At 35.1% G+C, this 25,444-nt stretch overlaps 2 protein-coding genes across 4 annotated transcripts; one reads left to right on the forward strand and one right to left on the reverse strand.

The window, feature by feature from the left end:
• Positions 1-7,924: 7,924 nt before the first annotated feature.
• Positions 7,925-14,582, reverse strand: LOC114760206 (protein SMG7-like). Of its 2 annotated transcripts, XM_028949469.1 has the most exons (8): positions 14,351-14,582; positions 13,879-13,943; positions 12,267-12,366; positions 10,962-11,564; positions 10,727-10,849; positions 10,148-10,380; positions 8,073-10,021; positions 7,925-7,975 (listed from the first exon to the last, which is right to left on the reverse strand). In XM_028949469.1, the coding sequence occupies exons 3-7, from the start codon at positions 12,336-12,338 to the stop codon at positions 8,095-8,097; spliced, it is 2,958 nt and encodes a 985-aa protein (XP_028805302.1). In that variant the 5' UTR covers positions 12,339-12,366; positions 13,879-13,943; positions 14,351-14,582; the 3' UTR covers positions 7,925-7,975; positions 8,073-8,094. The 2 variants fall into 2 exon arrangements, with proteins under 2 accessions (XP_028805302.1, XP_028805303.1); XM_028949470.1 differs by lacking the exon at positions 13,879-13,943.
• Positions 14,583-19,405: 4,823 nt separating this feature from the next.
• Positions 19,406-24,469, forward strand: LOC114760202 (vesicle transport protein GOT1-like). Of its 2 annotated transcripts, none has more exons than XM_028949464.1 (7): positions 19,406-19,538; positions 20,628-20,696; positions 21,832-21,923; positions 22,032-22,112; positions 22,218-22,315; positions 22,406-22,487; positions 23,958-24,469. In XM_028949464.1, exons 2-7 carry the CDS (start codon positions 20,666-20,668, stop codon positions 23,994-23,996), a joined length of 423 nt encoding a protein of 140 aa, XP_028805297.1. In that variant the 5' UTR covers positions 19,406-19,538; positions 20,628-20,665; the 3' UTR covers positions 23,997-24,469. The 2 variants fall into 2 exon arrangements, with proteins under 2 accessions (XP_028805297.1, XP_028805298.1); XM_028949465.1 differs by having other exon boundaries at positions 20,633-20,696.
• Positions 24,470-25,444: the final 975 nt, after the last annotated feature.

Genomic DNA, 25,444 nt, shown 5'->3' on the forward strand with positions numbered 1-25,444 from the left:
CCGCTGGCCACCGGCGTGGTGGCCACCAGTGAAGGATTTTTGTGACAAGATTTTTGTTTTTTTAAATAGGATAATATTGGTTCAAAGTGGCAGGGTGGGATTTGATCCCACAACCCCTTGGCCACTTGGACTAACAAAAAGATGGCCATTGGGCCATCAAAGATTTCTTAACCTATAATGCAAACAAAATATAATTTAACTCTTTTACTGTGACTCCAGTTCATGACAACAATTTATCTGAAGATGACAAGTCTTAATGAGAAATAACAAGTCTAAATTTGATATTAACAAAGTAACTTTTCCTTATACATAACAAATAGCAACATGTGCATAATTAAAAATGATCATAATTTATTTAAAAATGACACGTCTTTACTATAAAATGACAAGTCTAAAATTGATATTAATAAGGCAACTTTTCCTTAAAAAAATAAAATTAAATAATTTAATTAAGAGAAAAAAAACATAAATACCAAATAAAACTTGTGAAGAAAGTATAGGCACCTCTAATATGGTTTTCTCTAATTTTTATTTTCTCCCTAGTCACTATTCTTATCAAATATAGACATATATGGGAAAAAAAAAAGTATATTGAATACTCATTGAAATTATTAAAGAAAAGGATTAAGAATTCCCCCCCCCACAATAGCTCCTATAATAAGAAGCAGAAAAGTAATTGGATTTAAAAAAAAAAAAAAAACTGAAAATAAAGATCAATTAAATATCAGGGATGTTTGTAAGCATGATATGAAACTTACTGAAAATATAACAGACTTCATAGGTTTTCCATTTGATGAAATTTGAGAAGTATATATGCTTAAGGGATGATGGATTTGGATAGTAACATTCACCACCATGATATGATATTAAAATATATTGATGATGTGAGTTATTGAAAAAGAAAAATTACATAAAAAAAAAAAAAAGAAAAGAAAACGACAAGGATGTGTTGAATGTTAAAATGAAAGGAGATATTTCATATATGTGGTGGATCCCAGACATTAATGGATCCAACTTCCTGTTTTGGAAAAAAGATTAAAAAAGACTTTATTATTCATGCAACAAAACAATATCAGAAAACTACGTTGAGTAATTAGTTATTTTCACATATTTGTTTGGAAAAAATAATTAGTTTTAGGAAAAATTTATTTCCTAGAAAAATGAAATTTATAATAATTCATATTTAAATTTTTTAATAGGACATCTTACGAATTCCATAAAGAAGTTAAGATCTTGAACCAGGAAAAAAAAAAAAAAATGGCCACGCATTAGGCTAAAATGAGTGGCACCAAATTAGGTTAAAATTTAATTGGTTTGCGTTGCTGGTTTCATCATCTCAAAACATAAAACATAATACTACCTCCTGTTATTAATATAAGACCCAATTAATTAATTTGAAAAGAATAAAAAAAATTACTAATTATTTAAAGTATTTATAGCCAACATATTTTGTGTTTATTTTACCCTGAATTGACAATATCAATTTTAAAGAGAAAATAAGATGATATACTATGGCTAAAATGGGAACTACCGCGACTTCTTTTGATTATATTGTACAATTAATGTTTTTTTCATTTAGAATCAAAATAAATTTTAATGGTTATATTTTTTTTTATGGCTTGCATACTTAAGGTTAATACTCCCCCGGTTCCTAATTATAAGAGTTAGTTAACTAATTTGAGGAAATTAAGAAAATAAGTTAAATTAGTTATTTGTAATAAATAAGTGTTGTCTTTCTTAAAATATCCTTGTTAATCAAGTGTATTGGCTAGAATAGAATTACCATTGTTAGAAGGATTATCTTGAGAAAAAAAATTATAAAATATGAGAGATAAAGTGGATTATCTTATATTTATGATCAAAATAAAAATCAAACAATATCTTTATTAAAGATTGGAGGTATAATCATTGAAAATTCTTATAATTTGATCGAATTTTAATTTTAATCATGGTAATATAAATGATTGGTTTTGATCCCTATGATTTTTGTGAAAATTGATCTGAATTTGACGAATAGTTCCTATAAAAACTTGTTTGTTTGGATCACATGCTTCAATTTGCTAAGAGAAATAATTACAAGTGTTGTGTAGTTGTTGCCATTGGACTTGCTTTGCTTGTGAAGTTATTAAAGTTTTTACTTTTTAGACAAATACCGAATAGTTGGGTGCTGCCGTATGCGTCCCGTGATGCGCTATGCAACAGTTGACCGTTGGATTTGGTATAAATGTCGTGCCGTCACTGTTCATCTATCTCTTTCTATTTTTTTTTTACCATTTAGGTAAATTACACGTGGCGTCCTTGCACGGTTTTTTTTTTTTTAAACCAACTTAGATTACTCATGAACGCTGAGCATAAAAAATATTTTTTATGCAAATTTGTTTTAAAAATTTAAAATCATGACAATGTTTTCTTACCGCTGAAAACATTAATATCGCTATTTTAATAGTTAATGGGATAAAATTTATATTATTTTAAAATTTCAAAATAAATTTGCATTCAAGAATACTTTAGGATTAAGGTACACCTAATATCCTGAACTATTTTTTTAGGTATGTCTAGTGTCCTAAATTAATTTTCAGTACATCTAGTGTTCCAAACTGATTAAAACAGAGCGTCCATATCCCAAGCTAATAGAAATGTTATCTTTGACTGTTAGCTTGTCAAGTCAGTTTAAAGTTGATCTAAAAATCTTACATGAAACATCACATAAGTAGACACTACACTTACTGACAACAATCCCGACGGGCTCCCCATGAAGCTATTTACCGACCAAAACAGACTCAAATCATGCAAAAGCGGCTGCGTTTCAGCGGCTGGTGGAATAATATCCGGCCGTAATGTCCTAAATTTCCCGTCATTGGTGACAAAATTCCCGAGAATTTAAGCTGAGTCATGGTTTACTCATGAATTAGGATTAGGAAATAGCCAAACATCCTTCGCGCAGATCCATTATCGGTTTTGCTATAATTTCTTCTGTTATATAAGCACACTGGTTCTTCTGTTCTTCAAATATAACATATATTTGGGAATGCGTGTCTCTACTCTGTTCAGATGTGGGACCTCACCTACCATCGCAGTGGCCATCGCTCACCGCCATGGTAGCCATGCTCTGGTGGTAGCTGCTCTGTCACTAAGTTGCCTCATGATGGACTCCTCATCGTCGACGATTCAATCTTCCTCCCTTTTGGCCTTTTAGTTCGAATCGGAGAGAGATGAGGGTCATCTATACTCAGTTCTTCTTTACAATCACGACCCCTTCTTCAGTTCTCCTCTTCTTCCTCCTCTTTTTTTTTTCCTCGTTTGGTGATATTTTCTTCCTCCTTTTGATTGCCATAATGGGTGCCACTGGTACTAGAAAATCCACAATCTCGATTGACCTTGCTTGTCAGCTTTGTCATCCCTGGCATTTCTTCCCGGAGGAGGCTTCCCATCGTCGTTGGTGGGTCTAACTTGTTCGTAGTTCGCCATCGGTTCATTTGGGTGGTGACCGATGAAATTCAGACACCTCAGGTATTGCATGTGGCATCTCAAAGAAAGAAAGATGGAACATTTTCACTGGAGACTCCATACCCAATGGCCAGTGCTCTAGTGCATAAGAGGAAACCATATTCAAACACCAAAAAATCTAACGCTCTAGTTCCAGTGGTGTTTATCGGGCAGCTATGGCAGAGCCCAAATCATTGATTTACACATTACAAGCTCTCTGTTCGTGCAAAAGCTCAGAAGCAATCGTCGACCGGCGTTGCTTCCCCTGTAGGTAAACTCAAATATGATCTCTGCATCGTGTCGTCTTCTGCTATGATTTCTTCTTTTACGTTAAAAAAACTCGTTCTTCCTTCCACTGTGTCTTGGCCGCTTCGTAGCCGTGGCTTTTGCTGCTCCATCACTTACTTCCCCTGTTCTCTGTTAACGAGAGAGATGAAACTCCGGTCTTGGTTGATCAGATGCTTATGTGTTTGGTATGTTGGATTTTTGAGTCAACTTTAAGCTGAGTAAGTAAGCTAACGGTCAAAGATAACATTTTTATTAGGATATGAACGCACCGTTTTAATTAGTTGGGACATTAGATGCATTAAGAATTACTTTAAGATACTGGACGCACTTAAAAAAATAGTTCGGGTGTTGGGCGCATCTTAATTCATATTTTTGGATATTTAGTGCTTATGAATAAAAACTTTCCTAACAAATTTACATATTAATCCTAAAATTTATAATTGGTGGTTATCTGCATAGTCGCTAATGTTGAAAGTTCAAAAGATTATTTATACACGATCTAAAGTTCATGAGAACGTTATATGATTTTACATACGGAAAATTGTTGAAAAATCTCACATTGCAAAATTTATTGTGAAAAGGTAACTTAAATTCGTTTAAATACCCAGGTGCAACTTATTTTCAGGAAGTACAATTTTTGTTTGATTATATGCAATATTCTTTAATTATATGTAAATAAAAGACATTTGCACATATCTAAAGAAATGTTATACACAACTAAAGAAGCACTTCACTAATAAGTTATTGTTGAGATAGTAGTAGTCTTATTTCTATAAGGAGAAGAGCACGAGTATAAATCTCAAGAAACACACTTGTTTAGAAGGCTTTAATCTTATTACTTCTGATTCTGAGTTATTAAAAAAAAAAAGCCCCGCTGATACCCCTAGATGATAAATTTTGTGGTGAAAGATGGCTCAACAAGTTTTTCACATATATTGAATATAATGCGCTAGAATAATTGTCAAATCTGAAAAGTTTTCATCGGTTTTCACTTTTCACAGCTTGCATGTATAGAACAAGACGCATAATAATTTTAAGGGTTATGATACATCCAGCATCTCGAAATATTTTTTAGGTACATCTAGCACTTTGAAATGTTTTGTGGTGTATTCAATACTCTAAAATATTTTTTAGGTGTGTCCAACACCCTGAAATATATTTTTTTTGTCTTAGTGTGCACGAAAAAGTTATTTTTGGATGCTCGACGCATCTAAAAAAATATTTTGAAGTACTGGATATAACAAAAAATACTTTATAGTACTAGACGCACCTAAAAAAATACTCTAGGGTGTTGCATGCACCACAAAATATTTTAGGGTGTTGGATGTACCTGAGAAAATATTTTGGAGTGTTGGATGTATTTTAACCCTAGTTTTAACAAAAGTTTTAACAAAGTAGAGGGCATGACACTAGAAATTCATCAATTAATTTGAAAATGTTAAGAAAATTAGTCAATTTGGTTATTTGTAACAAATGTATGTTGCTTTCTCCAAACTACTATATCTAATTATGTGTATTGGGACCACTCATTGATGAAAACCTTTTAATATGTACTTTGAGAAAAGAATTGTAAATTTTAAAAATAAAGTAGATTGAGATATTATATTTTAAAAAAATTTAATTCCAAACTAATTTTTATATTAAGAATTAAGTTCCGAGCGGAGGGAGGGATTCATGAATTATGATGATTATATATCTTTGACGCTCTTGCAGAGTGGGATAAGAGTAGACAATCATAATATGAGCTTTGTTATTCCCTCTTTATCACAGGCTAACGATTAATCTTTTATGGAAGTGGAGAATAATATAAAAAATTGCATAAAAGATGTGAATTTTTTAAAAAAATTATTATTCAATTTAAAAAATACTTATTATTAGCTTTTGTTTCCTTGAAAAATTATCTATACACGTTAAAAATTGAAATGTTGAATTTTGACAATATATTTTAAATTTTAATAATATTGATTCAAAATATAGATGTTGATCATAGAAATTGGTTGCTGAAAGTAACCTAAATTCTATATACTATCTCCGCTCTTAATTATAAGACCTCATTTAGGAGGTGGTAGTTTGCTTTTAAATATGTTTACAAGAAAGAAAAGGACGGCGAGTCCACGGACCCACATTATTTTCAAATCAGCTGGCAAAAAACCCTAAAATCCATAAAGAGGGGAAGGAAAGAAATCAATATCGCATCGGCTTGCTACACCATACTTTTCAAAGGCATCTCCTGCCGGTTGGACGTGCCCGTTAGCTGCTAGTCTTAGCCGCGGAGAGCCCGCGTCACTAATTTCTGGTGATTATTGAATAGCCTAGCCCCAGCGGTCAAGGGCCATTTTCATCGTCTTTGGGAGACTACTTTTTCAGCATGAGAACCAGCCATTGTTATGACAAGTTCACGTAAGGAAGAGATCCTTACCAATACATTCCCAAAAACAACTCTTATATTAAATTTATACAAGTACAGATATCGATTCAGCATCCAGTTTGTTAGCCACCTACAGATGATTGCAGTACTTATATCACGGAACAGAGCGAGTACTAAATATATAGCTTGAATATTCCAAGGCATCTTTTGCTTGTTTACCTGGGGAGTTTGAAAAACCTATGAAAGTAGTTGAAAAAATATTTTTACGTTCTTGTATACTTAGTTCGTATACTATAAAATCTCTGTTGAAAAGCTACTCTAAACATCATTTTACTGTGAAAGCAACGCTCGTAACTCCACTACCATCACGATTTGAAGGCCAAAAAAAAAACAACCATCACGAATGAAAAATGTGGCACAATAAAAGATTTGAAAATTTTCACATTCTAGGATATGCATGTTATAACTATTCACTTGAAAAGTCATCTTTTCTAATTATGATCCACATACTAAAAAATTAAAATTTTAAAATTAATGATAAGTGGAACGGATGCAAAACAGCAAACACAACTATATGACTTTTCATTCCCATCAAGATTCTTCTCCCCCCCCCCCCCCAATGACGGGATTTCAATTTGAAATTTCTGTAAAGAAATTACACGAGCACCAAGCTCCCAAAACCAACATTGTAGATCAACCCAGAAAAAAGTAGATAAATTCCTTATTCAAGAATCAGGTTAAAACTCAAAACCAGGTATCAAACATATAATAGACTAGAGGCAAATTGCAACCAAGTGCTACATATAAATCCCTTTAAACACCAGAAAGGGAATACTAAAGTCATACCCCTCCAGATCCTGTACATAGAACACTGCACAAAATAAAGGGGGATACCTTAATACATTCTTCCTTTCTTACCACGATGGAGATAAACACATATATAAAATATCCACCACGCAACAGAATTCTTTATTCACATCTCAACTTTGAGAAGAAAAACGATAAAATGAGCCATATAACACTCATCATACCCTAAACGCCACCAGCAAACACGTGTGTACTCGATCACTTGAGCCCCAGGTTCATTAATATACCAACATCCAACTCTGACTCCCACGACACCCAGTTTATTCCTCCTACCGGCCTTTATTATATAGTCTGAAGCTTTGTGGCCGGATAAAGGGTTAGCACTACATATCATGGGCAGCCAGATGAAGGTAACAACAATTCTGATAGGTGAATCATGGCCATTTCCACCAGAGAAGTGAACAAACCATTGTCATACCAGTAATCCCTGGAGATACAGGCCCCAAAATGACTGGGATAATCCTTTATTTAACACCTATTCATTCAACCAGACAAGGCATTTACTCTTATGAATATTGAACTGTAAAGATGCTTGCATGTCATCCTTCCTTCGGGCAGTAGAGCTCAGCCAAATCTACATAATTTTAAGAGCACAATTGAATAAGCAGAGGTAGATTCACCCCTAAACCCTAAATAAGCATGCATTCAGGGATTCAGATTTAGAAGCAACAACGAGTGCTATCACATTCCCTTCTTTGGGATCCTGGTAGCAGCTGCCAGGCTCGAACAGCATAAACATCAACACACAATTGGACAATAGAAGAGTGTAAATGTAACTCTCAGCAATTTTCAAGCTGTATAATTCGTGTTAAAAAAATCAGAGTTCAAGAAGGAATCAGTACTCACCTTTCTTTGTACCAAGCGCCCGCAACAAGTCAAGGCCAAATAAACTCCAACAATATTCAATGACATAGCAGCAGAGGAGTCTTAACGATGGATAAGCAATGAGTAGAACATTGACAATACCTACAAGTCAGTCAAACATGTTTGTGTTTAGATACCACAAAACAGGATTTCAGCCATGTCTTAAGCAAGCAGCAATTAATTTATAGTTGATGCATACCATTCATACTCTCATACTGACATCACACAAAGTAACGACCTGTCCAGGTCGACTGTCCTTGAAACTGCTCAGGGAGTGGAGTGAATTGTTGATTTCCAGCAATGAACTGTTGCGGCGGCTGCGGCTGCTGCTGCTGCTGGCTATAAATTTTTGAGAGTTCAGGAGTGTGATAATCTTGCCAACCATTTTGTTTCTCCCCCTGAGGCAGCACAGGTGGAACTTGTTTTCCAGGGAAGGGAAAGCTGACTGTCCCACCCAAGCCGTTATTGTTAATGACCTGCTGGGGATTTGAATGGGAGAAAGTAAGAGGACCATTAGAGCCCAATCCTTTGGTTGATGAATGCAATTGATATCCATCCAACCAACTGTAATTATCCAGCATCGGATTCCCACCAACTGAATCTGAAATATTAGTTTTATTTGCTTGGTTAGAAGGAAAGGCACTAAAACCAGGGGGCGGTCCAAGGTGCCTAGCAGGCCGACTAACTGCTTTACTTAAACCAGCTTGCACAGTTGATGCATTCGCAGCCACATTATCAACTGAAATTCCAGAAGTTGCAACAGCATCAACTTTGGATGGTATTACAGATTCTGGAGCTTTTGAGAGACCATGAAAAAAAGCAGCAGTGCCAGCACTAAAAGAATGTTGTTGGGTGGGAACAAGAAGTGCTCCATGATTGGGGATGCGTGCAGCTTCCTGAAGATCAGGCTTCATCACATGACCATTCTCCAAGAAGGTGAGATCTTTTAAACTGTTAGCAAGAGAAATTTCCTCTAAGCACCTCGAAGAATGTGGCTGAACCGTTTGAAGGTATTGAGGCAACATACCACCAGCAGAGACAGGCATGCTCAAATTTGCATCAAAAACATTTTGACAGTTTAGATTACTTAACGGATTTGCAATAGTGTTTGCATGAAATTTTTTATCCCCACCAGAAGCCTTCTGAACAGGTTCCAAGCCTTCAGGAGCTGTCCATGTTGAAATGACCAATTCAGCTGGCTTCTCAGACACTATAGGCTTAAAAACTATAACTTCATCATCTTCATCTCCGTCCAAATAGTAATGCTGATTTGGCAGTGCAGTTCCTGCCTTTGTTTTGTCAGCTGGATTTTCCTGCACCAGCTCTTCCGCATTAGGCATGCCTGAATAGGTGGGGGTAACAATATCATCAACTGTTTGAAGCTCCCCACCAATTACGAATTTCTTCCCCTTCAAGTCAAAATGAATCACATTCTGATTAACCCTGACAACATTTGCTAAAGCCTTTCCAGCAGATACAATCCTTTTGACCCGAGCTTTTCTTTCCTTGTCACTCTCACTTCCAAGGGAATGCTTCCTTGAGAAATCCAGGATGGTTTGTGCAGGAAGAATAGGAAGGAATCCCCTCAACTCAAAATCCTCCCACAAAGCAAGTCGGTTTTCAGTTTCTCCTTCTTCATACCTGCTCATGTTATTAAAGCAAGTATTTTCTTCCTCATCCTCAACAGCTATTGGCCCAACTGAAAGTAGCTTGTTCAAGAAGGATATACAATGATGCCAAAATTTTGATCTGACCATTGTTTGGTTCTCATCTGCATCACTGCCAGCAGCAAAATCTGGATAACTGGCCAACCATTCCACAAAAACCAAGATGCCTGGTAGAAGATAACTTGAGGAAGGTTCACACAGCTGTACACATCTTTCTACAATGTATCCCATCAGCTCAAAAGCTGCGGTGAATGCATTCTGAAGTAGAACAGCACGCTGCACTATTTCAGCATAACTTTGACCTTCAGATTCTCTATTCACATTATGAACTGTAAAAATAAGAATAGATACAATTCTGACAATTGCAAGTCCATTTTCAAGGGTGTCTGTGCCAAAATTCAGTTCATCATTTTGTCCTCCAGACAGAAGCTCCCGCAGGCCAGCACTAACCAGAGACAGAACTTCAGTGAAGGTCTCAAGGCTACCAACAAGGGAAAAGAGACAAATAAGTGAAAAAAAAAAAAAGTGCACGCATTGATACTATTTAGTATAATGCAAACAGAGATGTGCAAAGAAGCGGGGGAAAAAAAAATCAGGGAATAATTACCTTGTACGTGTGAACAAGATTCCATTTAGACGAACAAATCTAGTGCAGAAGTTTTTGCATCTCTCCGGCATATTAGATGCTCCATCTTTTCCAGGACTAGCTTCTACACCACTACTCCTGACAGCCACTTTCGTTTCCACTTTTCCTCTTCCTTTCCCAGTTAACCTCCCAGAAGATTCCTTCACTCCAAGAGCTCTGACATCACCAGGGAGCTGAGAGTAGCTTTGACGATTCTATAAAAGAATATCCAGTTAAAATAACACAAGACAATTACTTAAAGGATCCCCAGAATGAAGATAAAGAAAATCAAGGACGGCTCATTATGCCTTCCCCTAGACCACCAGATATTTACAACTTGCCATTTCGTAGTGCTGTTAGGTTTCAGTATCAAACAGTAAGAGAGGTTCGAATAGCTGAATTTGAATATCACAAAAATACTTCAGCATTCAAACCATCAATATACAAGGAATGTCAGAGTTAAATAGTACAACAGAAAATAGGAATGGAAGAAAATTCTCAAGATATTAGATATTTTCATGATAAAAGGATATCTCACAATCAACATCACATTTGAAATACCTTCTCAAATGCAACAATCAAATTCTCTCTGGCAGTTGTAAACGGACTCTCCACAGCCAAACTCCGGAAATACCGATAGATAGTAACTAGCTCATCCCCAGAATATGAAGCCAACAGAGCAAGCTGAAAAGAACAAATTTATTAAACTGGAGTATAATTACCACGATCATCAATTCAGAAAAAGTGAGATATAAACAGACAAATAAATAAGAACAAATGATGAAACGGCAAAAACCTGATGGTGGGGATTCCCACTTGATGGACAAAGAGATGCAGCTTGTAAGTAGTAACTAGAAGCTGCTCCGAACTCGCGATTTACAGAGTCACCTTCACCATACAGTCCTTTGTACCGAGCAAGGTCACCCAAATATATCAGACACCTGTGACACGATACTAAACCTTTCTTCATTTCTGCAGATTTCTTCTCATCCTTTTCCATGACAATTCTATTTTCTGAATCCTCAAAGTGCCCCAGTGGAAGACCATACTTTGCTCTTACTTTCATAATAAGATCATGGTAAAATCCAGTTGCTTCTGAAAGGAAGGTCTTAAACTGCAGCCTTATTTTAGTTATCCTATCAGGTCGTGCAGGGGCTTTGATCCCCTGTGTGGAATTTGAGCTTGTGGAAGAAAGAGCAGCACTGAAGTATGCCCTCAACTCCTCAATCCGCTTGTAATGCAACTGCCACAAGGCATACTCAATATTGTGCTGCTCAGCAAAGGTATGGTCCTCAAGAATTATAGCTTCATAGTTCTCACGCATTTGTTGCCAGGCATTTGGATCTGATGGGATCCGTGCCTGAGCTGACCTCCGGCGCTTGTTCTCCAATTCAACATTCTGAGTTATTGACAAATCAGTATATTAAGATGACAATCTCTTCTGTTAGTTGTAACATTTGTTGTGAGGCTTATTAACATAAGTTACGTATTTCATAAATAATGTGAATTTTGAAACAAAGAAACTCATATTTTTAAGCAGGTTTTTATAATCATTAGTTTGGTTAATTAATCAATCCCAAAGAGAGTGAAGCCTCTACAACGGTATAATAATATGTTTTCAAATGATTTTTGTTAAGAATCCAACATATTCAACAAAGATACAAGAACAATAGAGCACCACGATTAGGAATCCAAAAATATTCAGGGCACCTAAATGAGCAATATACAAAAATTGGGGGGGGGGGGGGTCTTGCCAACATGACCCACTATGGCAATGGCCAATGAAGGCTGGGTAATGGTAAAGGCCACAAAGCACTAAATTATCCAAAAGTCCTAATGGCAAATAGTTTTCACAGGAGTTTACTAATAACAAGATTAGTCTTAGTTTTGATGAATAAATTTTTTAATGCAAATATGTACAGATTTTTCAATTGAGACAAAAATTCTTTAAAATCGTAATTGCAAGAAACCATGTAAGTAAAAGTCAAATTTCCTAATACGTTTTGCTAGGCTAAAAATGTGAGCTCTAGACAGATAATTCTCTGCTTGGTTATCTTGTAAGTATACCAGTCAATAATGACCAAGAAGAAATACAAAATACCTTCTCATAAAGGCGTTGTGCGCGCTCCCGTGATGAAGGAGCAGACATTTTATCCATCTGTACAATCATCATCCATTATATTTTGTTGACCGAACTCAAGCTACAGTAAATATAAAAAATAAACATTTAGAGAAAATCTCAGCTATAATATATGAGTTACAGTCTAATTAAATGAAAAAAAAGGCATCTTTCTCATAAACAAAGGAATAGCTTTCATGCTGCGTCGCAGATCCTGAATCCATACAGCCTATTTCCACATTATGAATCATATTATAAGATAGGCCAATAAATTGATAAATAAAGTAACAAGAATCAAATGATTATGTACCTAAAGTATGATTGAAATACACAAGACAGTAAATTTAAACCAAGGTAAAAAGACTAATGTCACATATTGTTCCAGGCCAGAGATTTTGAAACCATAATAGAAGTTACAAAAATATTATTACAATAATGCCTATTGAACAAATTCCTGTACATTATCATAGTCTTCAAATAATGAACTTTTATTTCAAGAAAGTCACTCAGAAGGCATCAATGTATCATTGGGTTTGAAATTGCTTTCACTAACCATCCATCTTATTCCAGAATCACTCTGAGATATGATTTTGCCTATCTCTCTGCTAGCTATACTTAAATAAATAGCAACTGAATGATATCAATGGTTCCGATGTTTTAGCAGATTAGCAGACGATGGTAGATGCACACACTCTAGAGTCTAGACCAACACCAAAGCTGTAAAAAAAGGAATGGGATTGACTTTTAAAAAATAATATACTATATCGGGCCTTAATACAAGAGCTAGTTGACTAATTTGAGTAGATTAAGAAAATAAATTAAATTAGTTATTTGTTATAAATAAGTGTTGTATTTCTTAGAATATCCTTGCTAATAAAGCATCTTAGCTAAAACTACCGTTATTAGAAGGACTATCTTAAAGAAGAAAAAAAGAGAATAAATATGAGAGATAAAATGGATTGGGGTCTTATATTTAGGACCAAAATAAAAGTCAAATGAGATCTTGTATTAAGGACCGGAGGTAATATTATTTTTAATTTGAAATGAATATAGACACCAAAATTTCCCCTCCATGCTGCAAATAATATAGCCTTTCGTATCCATGTCACTACTATAAATGCGTATTGTGACTAACCACAAATTAGGTAACCCTAATCGATACCCTATGATAGTAAAAATCAAGATTTGCTTTTAGATTGATGTCATGCTTATAGATCGATGTGCTTCTTGCGACAATTGTTAGTCCAAACCGCCAACAGAGCAGTGGGAAGACAAATAAGCATGACCTTCAACCCTCAGTTCTTCATCTTGATGTAAACAAACCAGGCTCAGCGTCACAAGGCTCTTCTACCAACATGGCTGTAACTAGACTGTCAACAGACGTCCAGAGTAAGAAATTACAGAGCACATACGATAAGAAGATCTAAATTAGATCAATGACAAGTAGTTATCTGATCAAGTCAGTGGTGGGACCCAATAAAAGTCAGCTGACCAGTCCACATGACTACTCATTCTCAACGGTTTAGTCAACCACAATGGGTAGACTAAGAACACAAAATTTTACCAACCAATGCACCAAAATTTCAGAACGGACCTTAATACTTAGGCAAAACAACATTCCGTCCATCACATACAGATTCAGCCATCATCTGCTCAAATCTGTACAACCAAGATCAGGTTAATGAAAAATAGGAAAAAAGGAGAAGAAAAGGACAATTTTAATGATTATCGGGAACTCCAGAAATATTATGGACCCTGCATATATAACTAAATTTCCAATTAAGGTTGGACACAAATCGTTGTGCGGAAATAAAAAACATGATAATTTCCTAGAAAAACCCTCCATCCAGTCCTCAGTCACAGAAAATTTGGATAATTATACAATTTGAAGGGATAAATATTAAATTCTACCGTTCGGGTGGGACCGTATTAACACCAGATCCGCGAAATCCATCAATCTATCATAAACCTAAACCATTCAACTCCAAAATTTCCCCGAAGAAGACATATGCACACAAAAACAAGAACTGAAGTATTCCAGAAGAAAAGTGCTCCCGAAAACTCACCTCTTGAATCGAATCCTCGAAGACGCCAGGATCAAAGCATACAATTGATTTCAGAGAAGAGATAAATAAGAGGGAACGCCCTCGCTAGGGTTTCGCAGTGCGAGAGACAAGAGGAGAGGGAGGGGGAAAGGGAAGTGGAAGGGAGAAGAGAGAGAGAGGGGCGTGGTATCCTGGGTTCGGGTCCAAACTAGATGAGGTACGAAATTCAATGTTTTTCCGTCTCGCTTACCGGGTTTCTTGGGGGCGGCGTAGCCGAACACCAAACGACCCCGTTTAGTCACGACCTCTGCTCATTTTTTAATGGAAAAACCCTTGACCGTACCTCCTTCGTCTGCCAAGGGGCCAAATTATCGGTGACTCCCCCCCCCAAATCTAAAATAAAAGGGGAAAAAAAAATTTGCTGAAAAATCTCATAAAATTTATTATCTTTAGTTTATTCGCTAAAAAAGTATAACATATTAATATATTTTCAGTTATGTGAAAATATTTTTTTTACATATAATTAAAAATGAGTTGTGAAAAATAAGTTGCGCCTGCTGAAAATAGATTGCTTTTAAATTGTTAAATAAATTTTAGATTTTAAATGTAGAGATCCTTAAGCAATAAATTTTTATTAGTGTTTTAAAACAGTCTTCCCAAAAAATTATTTTTGACCAAAAACGAAAAGGAAACAAAGGAATTAACTTGAGCTGGAGTTGAAATTTTATTAGGCATGCTCACAATTAAAAAAAAAACATGAAAGATACTACAAAATTATAAGTTAAAGGCTTAATTAAAAAAAAAGATTTGAAAATTATAAAATATCCATGAATTATCTATTAATAAGACTATTGTATTTTATTATAATTTAAACTCACATTTACTCTTGTAAAATAAAATGAGTAATATCATTATCCAATGATTATCTTGTTTTGTGTTGATAGATTGAGAAGATCTTTATTTGCCTTATCTTCACAATCACAATTTTTTTTTTACCAAGATATCAATCATGTTGATGAGTCACATCTATGATAATAAATTTCTAGTTTCTAGATAAAATCACCCTTGTTCATGTATATAATAATATGAATAAATTAAAGTATAACGAAACTTTTGGGAATCACTCCATTCGCCATTGTAAGCTTGAGGAAGCTCAGCCTGGTTGCCGTGATACCCTTTCTTCCTTCTATTAGCATGCCAGGTTCTTCATTTCCTTCAACAGTCGGTGTAGGTCAATGATGACCTCCAATCCTTCAGAGGTAAGGCCTCAACATGTATGGCAGCTTCAACTACTTATAGGAAGAGAAGGCCATCAATCTTTGCTCAGCGAAGCATTGTATTTATCATGTTCTTAATATAAAACCTAATTAATTAACTAATTTAAATAGATTAAAAATATTAGTTAAATTAGTTAATGTAATATGTGTTTTCTAAAACATCTTATACATCTTCTTTACTTTCATTCCTTTATCTTTTACTTGATTATTGTTGGGAAAATATCAATAGAATAAATTTATAAAGAGAAAAAATGATAAACATATGAAACGGGTCTTATATATAGAACTAGCATTAACTTTCCAATTAGATACTCCTCCGATTCTAAATATAAGATCTCTTTTGTGGTGTAAATTACACCACAAAAAAGGTTTTATATTTAGGACGGGAGGAATACTATATTAAAGATTGGAAGAGTACGATCTCAGATTCAAATTAATTAGAGCTATGATGCATTAGAGATCTGACTGCCCCATGTTGCTTTTGGTGTGTTTCTTGCTCGCACGGCATGGGGAGATGGTTAGGTTACTGGAAGCATTAGCTGCAGACGAACTCACACTTAGTTTGATGCTATTGGGATGTCACTTTAACTAATTCATCAGAACTAAGAAATAGTAGTTAACTTATTAAATGTATCTCAAATAAGTTTTTTTTCACTTTACCCATATTAAAAGAGGGTGTGAAGAAGAGAGAAAAATACACGAAGTTACATTTACACATTAATTATAGGGAAAAAAATTAACAAATAAGCATTACTTATTCTTCAAGTGATTTATATTTTGGACTAATTTATTCTTCTAGAAGTACTTTATATAGGGGATCGAGGGGAGTAATTCTCACATCACGGTTCTACAAGCTGCCTATTGCAAAAAGGCTTGCGTTGATGGTGAGGAATGATGCACCAGTATAATGATTACTACAGAATGAGTAGCGATGTTGCAATTAGAGATCTATTTACTAATTGTTAAATCTAGTTTCTCTGTCGTTAGTTTACTACTGTTTTGTTTTTGTTCTACTAGTAGTTGGTTTATAGTACTCCTCCGGTCCTTAATATAGAACCCAATTCTTGAGTTGGTTTTGATTTTAAATATAAGACCCATTTCTCATATTTATCAATTTTCTCTAAATTACCTCTATGGATATCCCCTCAACCATAGTCAAGTAGAAGAGGAAGATGAGGTATTAAGAAAGATGATTATGGTGTTTTAGGAAAAATGTGTCATTTTTCTTATAATTAACTAATTTACCTAACTTCCTTAATCTAATCAAATTAGTTAAATGGGTCTTATATTAAGGATCGGAAGAGTACCTTTTTTTCAGGTGACAAGTAGTTGGTTTATATTTTGTAGCAGTTGTTATGGTTCTAGTGTGCAAATCTCATCAACTGTGTTTTGGCTTCATGCTCTACTTACAAGCGGCTTTATTTTTCAATCCCCCGCATATGATTCGCGAGGCCTACTTCAACATCTCCATGAGTGCAATCGTGATGAAACAAATGTGGACCATGAAGTCACAAGACATTGGGTTTCCTTGATACCTTGTACTAACATTATCTTTTGGAAATATGCCAGCAAATACTACCGCCGGTGTTTATTATAAGAGTTGGCTGACTAATTTGCTTCAACATCTCCATACATGCAAACATGATGAAACAAATGTGGACCCATTAGCCATGGGTGCATCAAGAAGTCACAAGACATTGAGTTCCCTCAACACCTTGTACTGACATTATCTTTTGGAAACATTTCAACAAATACTACCTTCGGTATTTATTATAAGAATTGATTGACTAATTTGCTTCAACATCTCCATGTGTGCAAACATGATGAAACAAATGTGGACCTATTAGCCGTGGGTCCATTAGGAAGTCACATGACATTGGGTTCCCTCAACACCTTGTATTGACATTATCTTTTGGAAACATACCAACAAATACTAACTCTGGTGTTTACTATAAAAGTTGGTTGACTAATTTGCTTCAACATCTCCATGAGTGCAAACATGATGAAACAAATGTGGACCCATTAGCCATGGGTCCTTCAAGAAGTCACAAGACATTGGGTTCCCTCGATACCTTGTACTATACCTTGTACTAATATTATCTTTTGAAAGCATGCGAGCAAATACTATTTCTGGTTCTAAATACAAAAGCTAATTGACTAATTTGAATAGATTAAGGAAATAAGTTAAGTTAGTTACGTGTAATAAATAGTTATGGTCTTTACTAAAATATCCTTGCTAATGAAGTGTATTTGTTAGAACTATCATTATTAGAAGGACTATCTTGGAAAAAACCATATAAATATGAGAGATAAAGTGGATTGAGTTCTTATATTTAGGATCAAAATAAAAGTCAAGCGAACCTTATATTAAGGACCGGAGGTAATATAAGAGTTGGTTGACTAATTTGAATAGATTAAAAAAACTAGTTAAGTTAGTTATTTGTAATAAATATGTGTTATCTTTTCTAAATTATCTTTGCTAATCAAATGTATTGGCTAGAACTACATTACCTCAAAAAAATAGATAAATATGAGAAACAAAGTGGATCAGGTTTTTATATTGAGAATCAAAATAAAAATCAAATAAACTCTTATATTAAAAACCAGATGTAGTATATTTGTGGGATGATTTCTTTGCCCAATGTGCTGGAGCTTGCAGAGAAGTCATCCGTGGAGGTGGAATGGCTGGCGTAGCGAGGGATGAATGCTTTGGGTTGTCTTGTAACAACTTGCTAGAGTTTGGGCCTATTATCAGATTCAGGCATTGGTTGCTTCCGTCCATATAATATATTTATATTTATATATATATATTATTTCTAAATTATGTTATTACTCTAACATTATCTTGTTCTTTTTAATATTATTTTTTATTCTTCATCATGTATGTTATATTTATATTATTATGTACATAATATTAATTTTATTTGATTATTACATCACCTGTTCGACTGAACAACCCAACAGGTCTAATCATTTCAATTATAATCTACTAAACTTTTTAGCTTGACGCCTGGCCCAATTTTCAAACATTAGAAAAAAGGAAAGTTTAGGTGAGTTGGGTCATATGGGTTTATATCAACTGGACCAAATCTTATTGACAACCCATAATCATATATATATTTTTTTGTTCAAGCATAGGTATCTTCTTATTAGAGACAATCTTATTCGAGGCACTGTTGGGCACTAAATATAGGCATCTTTCCCTACAAGGATTCAAATTTTGGTTCACCACATTGTGAGGAACTAGCTCTTTCTATTAGACCCAACCACTGTTGGTATCCATAATCATATATTAAGAGACTATTTTGCTATCTAAACTCTTAACTTTGGGCTTATCCAAGCCCGTTTGCCCACGCTATCCTCCTTAATTTGAGTTGGATAATGCTTGCCTTGAGTTCTGGCCCAAAAAAACAGTTTTACTTGAATTAATAATATTTTGTCCAAAAAGAATAATAAAGGGCTAATATTATTTTTCATTTTGGTTTTGATTTCTAAAATTTAAAATCAATAATTTTACTCGAAATTAAATTTTAAGAAACAAAAATAAAAATGATGATGGTGAAAAAAAAAAAAAACTCTCCTTGAGCATGGTATGTATGATTTGTGCGAGATTCGTTTCTTTTACTTCTAACGCAAGTAAGAAGGATTATAAAGGCTCTCGTTCTTCTATTGGCCGAACAACATCATAACGGCATTTTTATTTGTTATTAAAATTAAAAATCATTTGAATAAAAAGGAAAAATCCGCATAAATAACCAACGAACCGCGAACAAACTAGCAAACCACAAGCACGTCGTCGCCACGCGCCCCACTTCTTCTCTCTCTCGTATAGCTGTTATCGTTTGCGAATCCGAACCCCAGCGTTCTCGTCTTGACTAGGACCACCTTCCGGTGACGATCCGTACTGTAGTTCGGTGACTCTACGGCCACAGGTGAGCTCTCGCTCTATTGCTTTATTAGTCTCTTTCTCTATGTGAATCTTGATTATGTGCTCCCCCCCCCCCCCGGGGCGTATGGATCGTATTCCTTTTGGGGCAGAAACTAAGATTTAAGATCCAAACGGCTTAGTTACCTTCACCTTGGCTTAACTCTTCAATACTGGTTTCAGTTGTTGGTAATTGTGATCGGGGCACTTTCTCCCATGGGATATATTGTTCAACTGGTTTTTGGACATTTCATTTTATAAGATTTGTTTATTTCTGTTTATTCTATTTATAAAGTAGCTTATAGAACTCTTTGAGAACACTATATGTGAGCACAGTAGTTTGATCAACACTGGTAGATCTATTGTTTTGTACTGTATTAATTTACAAGAATTAATTCGTAATTTCTAGGATTGCGTATGTTCTTGAGGAATAAGGGAGGGAAGTAAAGGGAAATAGCTATCAACCTTTGAACCCTGGATTGGTTTCCTAAGGTTGCAAGCTTGAATCGTAGGATTACCATTTTTAAATTTGCATATGAATATTTGCTTTCAATATGGGGCATTATCAGACTTTACATGTTTATGTTCATTCTAGGTTCATAATTATGGGGTTTAAATCCTGTAAAATTGTAGATATTCTAATTACGATTTTTTTTTTTGGTTGGAACAATTACGAGTTTTTAATGCCATTCCAAAATGTTGAAAAACCTGATACTTACAGTATGCACTAACTCTAGAGAATGATCCATATATGATTTGTTTGTCATGTTCAATGTGGGCGTGTGTGCAGAATGCACTCACTGTAGAGAATAGTCCTTATATGATTTGTTTTTCATGTTCAATGTCTCTCTCTGTGCGTGAATGACAGGATTGCATCATTTTTCCGTTTGTGAATATTGAGTTAAAAGATTGACTTTGTTCAGTCAGAATATTTACATTTTCTTTTTTATAACTGTATGGCTGGTTTTTCCGTGGGTGATTCTGGATCGAGATTCTCTCTTGTGGTTATATGCTCAATGATATTTGATTAACTTCCCGAGCTGAATATTAACTCATTCATGTTTTAGCTGATTTTTATTCCATTGTTGTGTTTCAGCGAAGGAGAAGCATTTTTACACCTGAATCATCGGCAAAATGGTTACCTTTGAAATGAATGATCGAAAGAGTAAGTGGAATCTGATCTTTCTTTTTCCCCAATGTTAGGGGATATGATGTGTTGAGTTCTTTTAGGACTCATGGCCATAGAGTTTGGAACAGTTTATCATTACATATTACTTTGGGGGAGTATAATTGGATTTTGATTTATGTGGGCAAAGTTATAAAGATGCTGACCTGAATCTTCTGATCTTATGTGTGGGTGGGTTGGAAATAACTACGCATGAGTCCTAATGATAAAGATACTTTTGTCATTGATGCTTTAGTTTCAAAAATGCTTTTACCTAATCTTGTCACCTATTTTTGACATGATCATAGTTACTAGACTTGGTTATGCCGTGTGCATTGCGAAAGAGTACGGTTTACTGCCTCTTGGGCCTCAGCTTAAAGAAGAATCTCTGGAAAATAAAAGAAAAAGAAGAGGAGATAGTTTCTGAGCTGACTCTTGTATGAATAAATTGACTACAGTGGCATCCCAGTTCTTTTAACAACTTGATGATATTTGTTCACGTCAGTAGCCAATAATAACAAATGTGAAGGGTTTCAGGCCAGCAATTTCAGAAACAGATTCAGAGATGGTAGTCCAATATAGACAACTTCTAATTAGCCTCAGCCCATTAAGTCTAGCTCATCATAGTGCAGCTATGCAATAATGGATTTAGGGTGCATTTGGTTTAGCTTTTCAGAAGTAATTTTATAGTGTTTGAGGCAAGTATGTGAGAGGAGTTTTGTTTTGACTTCCGTGAAATCACCCTTAGTATATGTTCATGTAATATGATTGACCTTCATTATTTAGAAGTTACTGCAATATCTAAGGCATCTAACTGCTAATTTGCCCATGAAGTAGATGTTCACAGCGCATGTATGGGTATTTCAGGGCTTCATATTGATTTTCTACAAGTTCTTGGAGGCAGAAAACTTTTTAGATTTAGTTACCTTAGAATCATTGAAGCATAAATTTGAATTAATTTTGCAACATACAGTAGTGTCCATGTTTTGTTTCTTCTTTGCTGGTGGAAGAATATATTATCTGTAGATAAGTTACTTTTCTATCTGTGTGTTGGAATTTAGCTACATCAGTTTCACATGTAAAATTTCTAGGGTCCTAACATTTCATTTGATGTATTAAATTGGCACATGAACAGAGATTGGATTAGGATTAACTGGCTTTGGTGTATTCTTTTCATTCCTTGGGATTGTCTTCTTCTTTGACAAGGGACTACTAGCCATGGGAAATGTAAGTTTCCTGATATTACAGGTTTCTTGTTTATGTTGATCTTTTGTTTTATTTCGTTTAATGACACTTTTTCTAATGATTTGTTATTTTTTGTGTCACTCAAATCAGATCCTCTTTGTTTCTGGTGTGTCCTTGACCATTGGACTAAAATCAACTTTACAATTCTTCATGAAACGGAGTAACTTCAAGGTACCTTTCTGTTGTATTTGCTTTTTCCTTCACTTGATGTTTCTTGCCCTCTTCATGGAAATTATTTTACGCTATCCTATGATTTTTCTTTTGCTGGTTTTGTAGGGAACAATTTCATTTGGCATTGGATTCCTTATTCTCATATTAGGATGGCCTATTCTGGGCATGATTCTGGAGGCTTATGGGTTCATAGTACTCTTCAGGTTTTGCTGGAATTTGAAAGAAACTTTATGCTGTAATGAGTTTATTACTTTATTTAAATGTTGAAACTAATGATTGATTATGTTCTGCAGTGGTTTCTGGCCTACATTAGCTGTCTTCGTGCAAAAGATTCCCATTCTCGGCTGGTTGTTTCAACAACCATTTGTTAGATCGGTATGTTAGTGTGATGAATTGTCTTTACATATCATTTTTTGGCCTTCATATAAGTATTTTGTTATCGCACTGTATTCATCCCTGTTAATTCAAGGGTGTTCATGGGACGGGACGCGACAGCTTTTCTGTCGTGTGTCCCGTTCCGTCCCAATAGCATCATGTCCCGATGTCCCGTCTTTTTTTTTTTTTTTTTTAACTTTTCTAATTTGAAAACTAACTATACATGAAGTATAAAAACTTATGATAAAAACTATATGAAGAAAATAGATTAAAAATAAGAAAACAATGGCCAAAAAAATATTTTTTGTAATCTTGAGAAACAAAAAATAAACAAACCTAAAATGTTCACCACAATGAATGTCATGCAACTCATACAAAACAACTTATAAACAAATGAAAAAAAAAACATTTGATAAATATCATTACCAAAATACTATTGTAATGATAAATAAAATAAATTTATAGCAATTAAAAATAAAGATAATATAGGACGAGATACTCCTGTCCCACGTCCCATCTCATCCCGCGTCCCTTACTGTTCCTAAACCGTTGTCCCGTCTCGCTTTTGTCTTTCGGGATGGGACTATGCTGTCCCAAAATGACTGGGACAGGAATGGGATGTTGAGACGGAACACAATTGAACACCTCTACCTATTTTGCTGCTAACCTAGTATGGGCATTATGCTTTGACAATCATGACTTATTATGGAAGTCATATGGAAAGATATAGTTGCTATTGATCAGGTACAATGACCTTCACAAATGTGAAGAACAAGCTGACCTTAAATGACAAGCTATAGTCTCACAATATTGGAGTTGTAGAGTCTCAAGTTTGCCGTTACTTCAGTGATGTGAATTCAGTTAAGAGAAAACTGTGTTTGGTCTTCTGTCAACACTGACGTGAATTAGTTTGGCCAGCTTAGTTGGGTGTTGTCCAGTGCGCTCACTCTTTATTGTGTAAGCTACCAAAAATGCAGTGTTCTTCTCCTGCAACTTCAGCGCACTAATTGTTAACAAACATTTGTTTGTTGTCCCCGTTGTCAAAACAATGGGTATTACAGTGCTTATGAGTCAGCAAATGATATTGAGAGATAATATGGATGCAGGATTTACCTCAGGAATTCCCTCTATTGCTAAGCTGGAGTTCCCCACGACACAGGAAGCTAAACGTGTTTTTTTATTTTTCTAATACAAATTTGCTTTGGTTGCCACTATGGGCTGAATTAAGGCGGCGTTGGTCCCCTGATATTTGGGGGAAGAACTCCTATCTTTGCTAGTGTTATACGAATTTTTGTCTTGATGGTGGAAGCAAGAAGAAAACAATGATGTTAATTATTGTCTTAACTGTTTAATGATATGTGAATGTGCAAGTTTTTCCACAATAAGGTATCAAGCTGAAACCTTTGGATTTGCGTGCATAATTTTTGGATTGTTCTAACTGAGGTTGCTTATTTTCTGTCAACTTTCCAGCTGTTTGATCGCTACAGAGGTAGACGAGTGCCAGTGTAAGGAAAGATTCTCTTAATCACAATGTAGCCGTAAGTGCACTTGTAACTGAATGTAAAGAAAACATACAGATGGAGACCTGACTCTCTAAGTTCGCATCGCGATGGAAGAAAATCATTGTCACTTTTCTATGATACTGCAAAGGAAAATGGAAAGGGAGAAGTTTTGGTTTGGTTTTGCTATTTTCCTTGTTTTGTCTCTCTCTTCCTCCCCCCCTTCCTTTTGGTATTTCATGCCTAGTGGAAGATTCATTGATCAGTTGTCAGTTGTCAGTTGTCAGTTGTGTAACTCCGATTACCTTACCATCCCAGCTAGACAACTTTGGAGAAGCATCTATCTGTACGCAGTATTCTATTGGTACTTGTAGTGCATTCATTATAGGAATATAACGACGAATTGTTTTCAGGCATACTATACTTTGTCCTGGCTGGTTTGCCCATCAAATGATAAGATGTTACCTTCATATTTCACTTCCATCTATGAGGAGCCCCTTAGTAACAACAAATAATAGTTCTCATACTACCCCCTTTTTTGGGCTTAAATCATAACTTGTGCAACCATCATGTCTTTTACCGAACTCACACCTCATGGTTAGGAAAACTTTAAGAGGACCTACTTAGTATTAGTTGAGTTGCAAAGGCCCCCAGCGTTCTTGTATTACCTGCCTTACAACTTGTCTTCATGGTTCTAAATAATAGCTATGATTGGACAACTCTAGAATAATAACTAGTGAATTTTTTTGGCAATAGAACCGATTGAAATATATAACAGAAAACTGGAAAAGTGACTCATACGAGTCCACCCACTGCTGATGTAATATGGCCTTCCATACAATTGTTTTGTTTAAAGATAAACGTTTAATTTGATTACTTGATTAAAACCCTGTTTCTTAGCATATCATTGGTCTTGTCGGCTTGTTGGAGACTGGGAACAATCAACTTATAATCGCAATAACTGATAGTGCCACCCTATAATGGAATGTAACACTTGTTCATTTTTCTTGTCGGAACACCCACTTTATAGGGCATGCGTTTTTCGTCAAAGATGGAGGACGATATTTAACTCAGTTTGTTCCTCTCAACTATGTTATATACGTGGGTGAACGGCTTAAAAATCCATCTAAAGAAAATTTCTAAAATATAGTTAAATTGACGTTCGAGCTTACCTAATTAAATTGAAATTGATCTTGAAACAGTTCTAGAATATCAACGCTTAAAGTGATTTAAAGGTCACAATTTTCATGTTCTTGCAATGATCCCAGATAAGTGGGATCAGCTATAATAATTTAAGCCCAAGGGGTCACCAAACATTGAGCCAATCCTCGCTGACATCATCATGGTTTAACAAACAGATTCAGGCAAATACATACCACTATGCATAAAGAAACTTGCTGAAAGTTGGTTAAAATTTCCTCACAGTAGATGTTTCAGTCAACAAGATGCCTCCCAGCT

This window comes from Neltuma alba, unplaced genomic scaffold, assembly GCF_004799145.2.
Source record: "Neltuma alba isolate B1F8T4 unplaced genomic scaffold, ASM479914v2 tig00010947_pilon, whole genome shotgun sequence".
Taxonomy (NCBI): domain Eukaryota; kingdom Viridiplantae; phylum Streptophyta; class Magnoliopsida; order Fabales; family Fabaceae; genus Neltuma; species Neltuma alba.

Bases quoted from the DNA above. Each gene is read 5' to 3' on its own strand.
- LOC114760206 (XM_028949470.1), bottom strand. From the start codon at position 12,338: ATGATGATTGTACAGATGGATAAAATGTCTGCTCCTTCATCACGGGAG. The intron at 10,850-10,961 runs GTTTTTGCCGTT...TGTTCTTTTCAG, and splicing joins GTGGGAATCCCCACCATCAG to CTTGCTCTGTTGGCTTCATA. The intron at 10,022-10,147 runs GTAATTATTCCC...CCTTGTTGGTAG, and splicing joins ATCTTGTTCACACGTACAAG to CCTTGAGACCTTCACTGAAG.
- LOC114760202 (XM_028949464.1), top strand. From the start codon at position 20,666: ATGGTTACCTTTGAAATGAATGATCGAAAGA. The intron at 22,113-22,217 runs GTACCTTTCTGT...CTGGTTTTGTAG, and splicing joins TGAAACGGAGTAACTTCAAG to GGAACAATTTCATTTGGCAT. The intron at 22,488-23,957 runs GTATGTTAGTGT...TCAACTTTCCAG, and splicing joins AACAACCATTTGTTAGATCG to CTGTTTGATCGCTACAGAGG.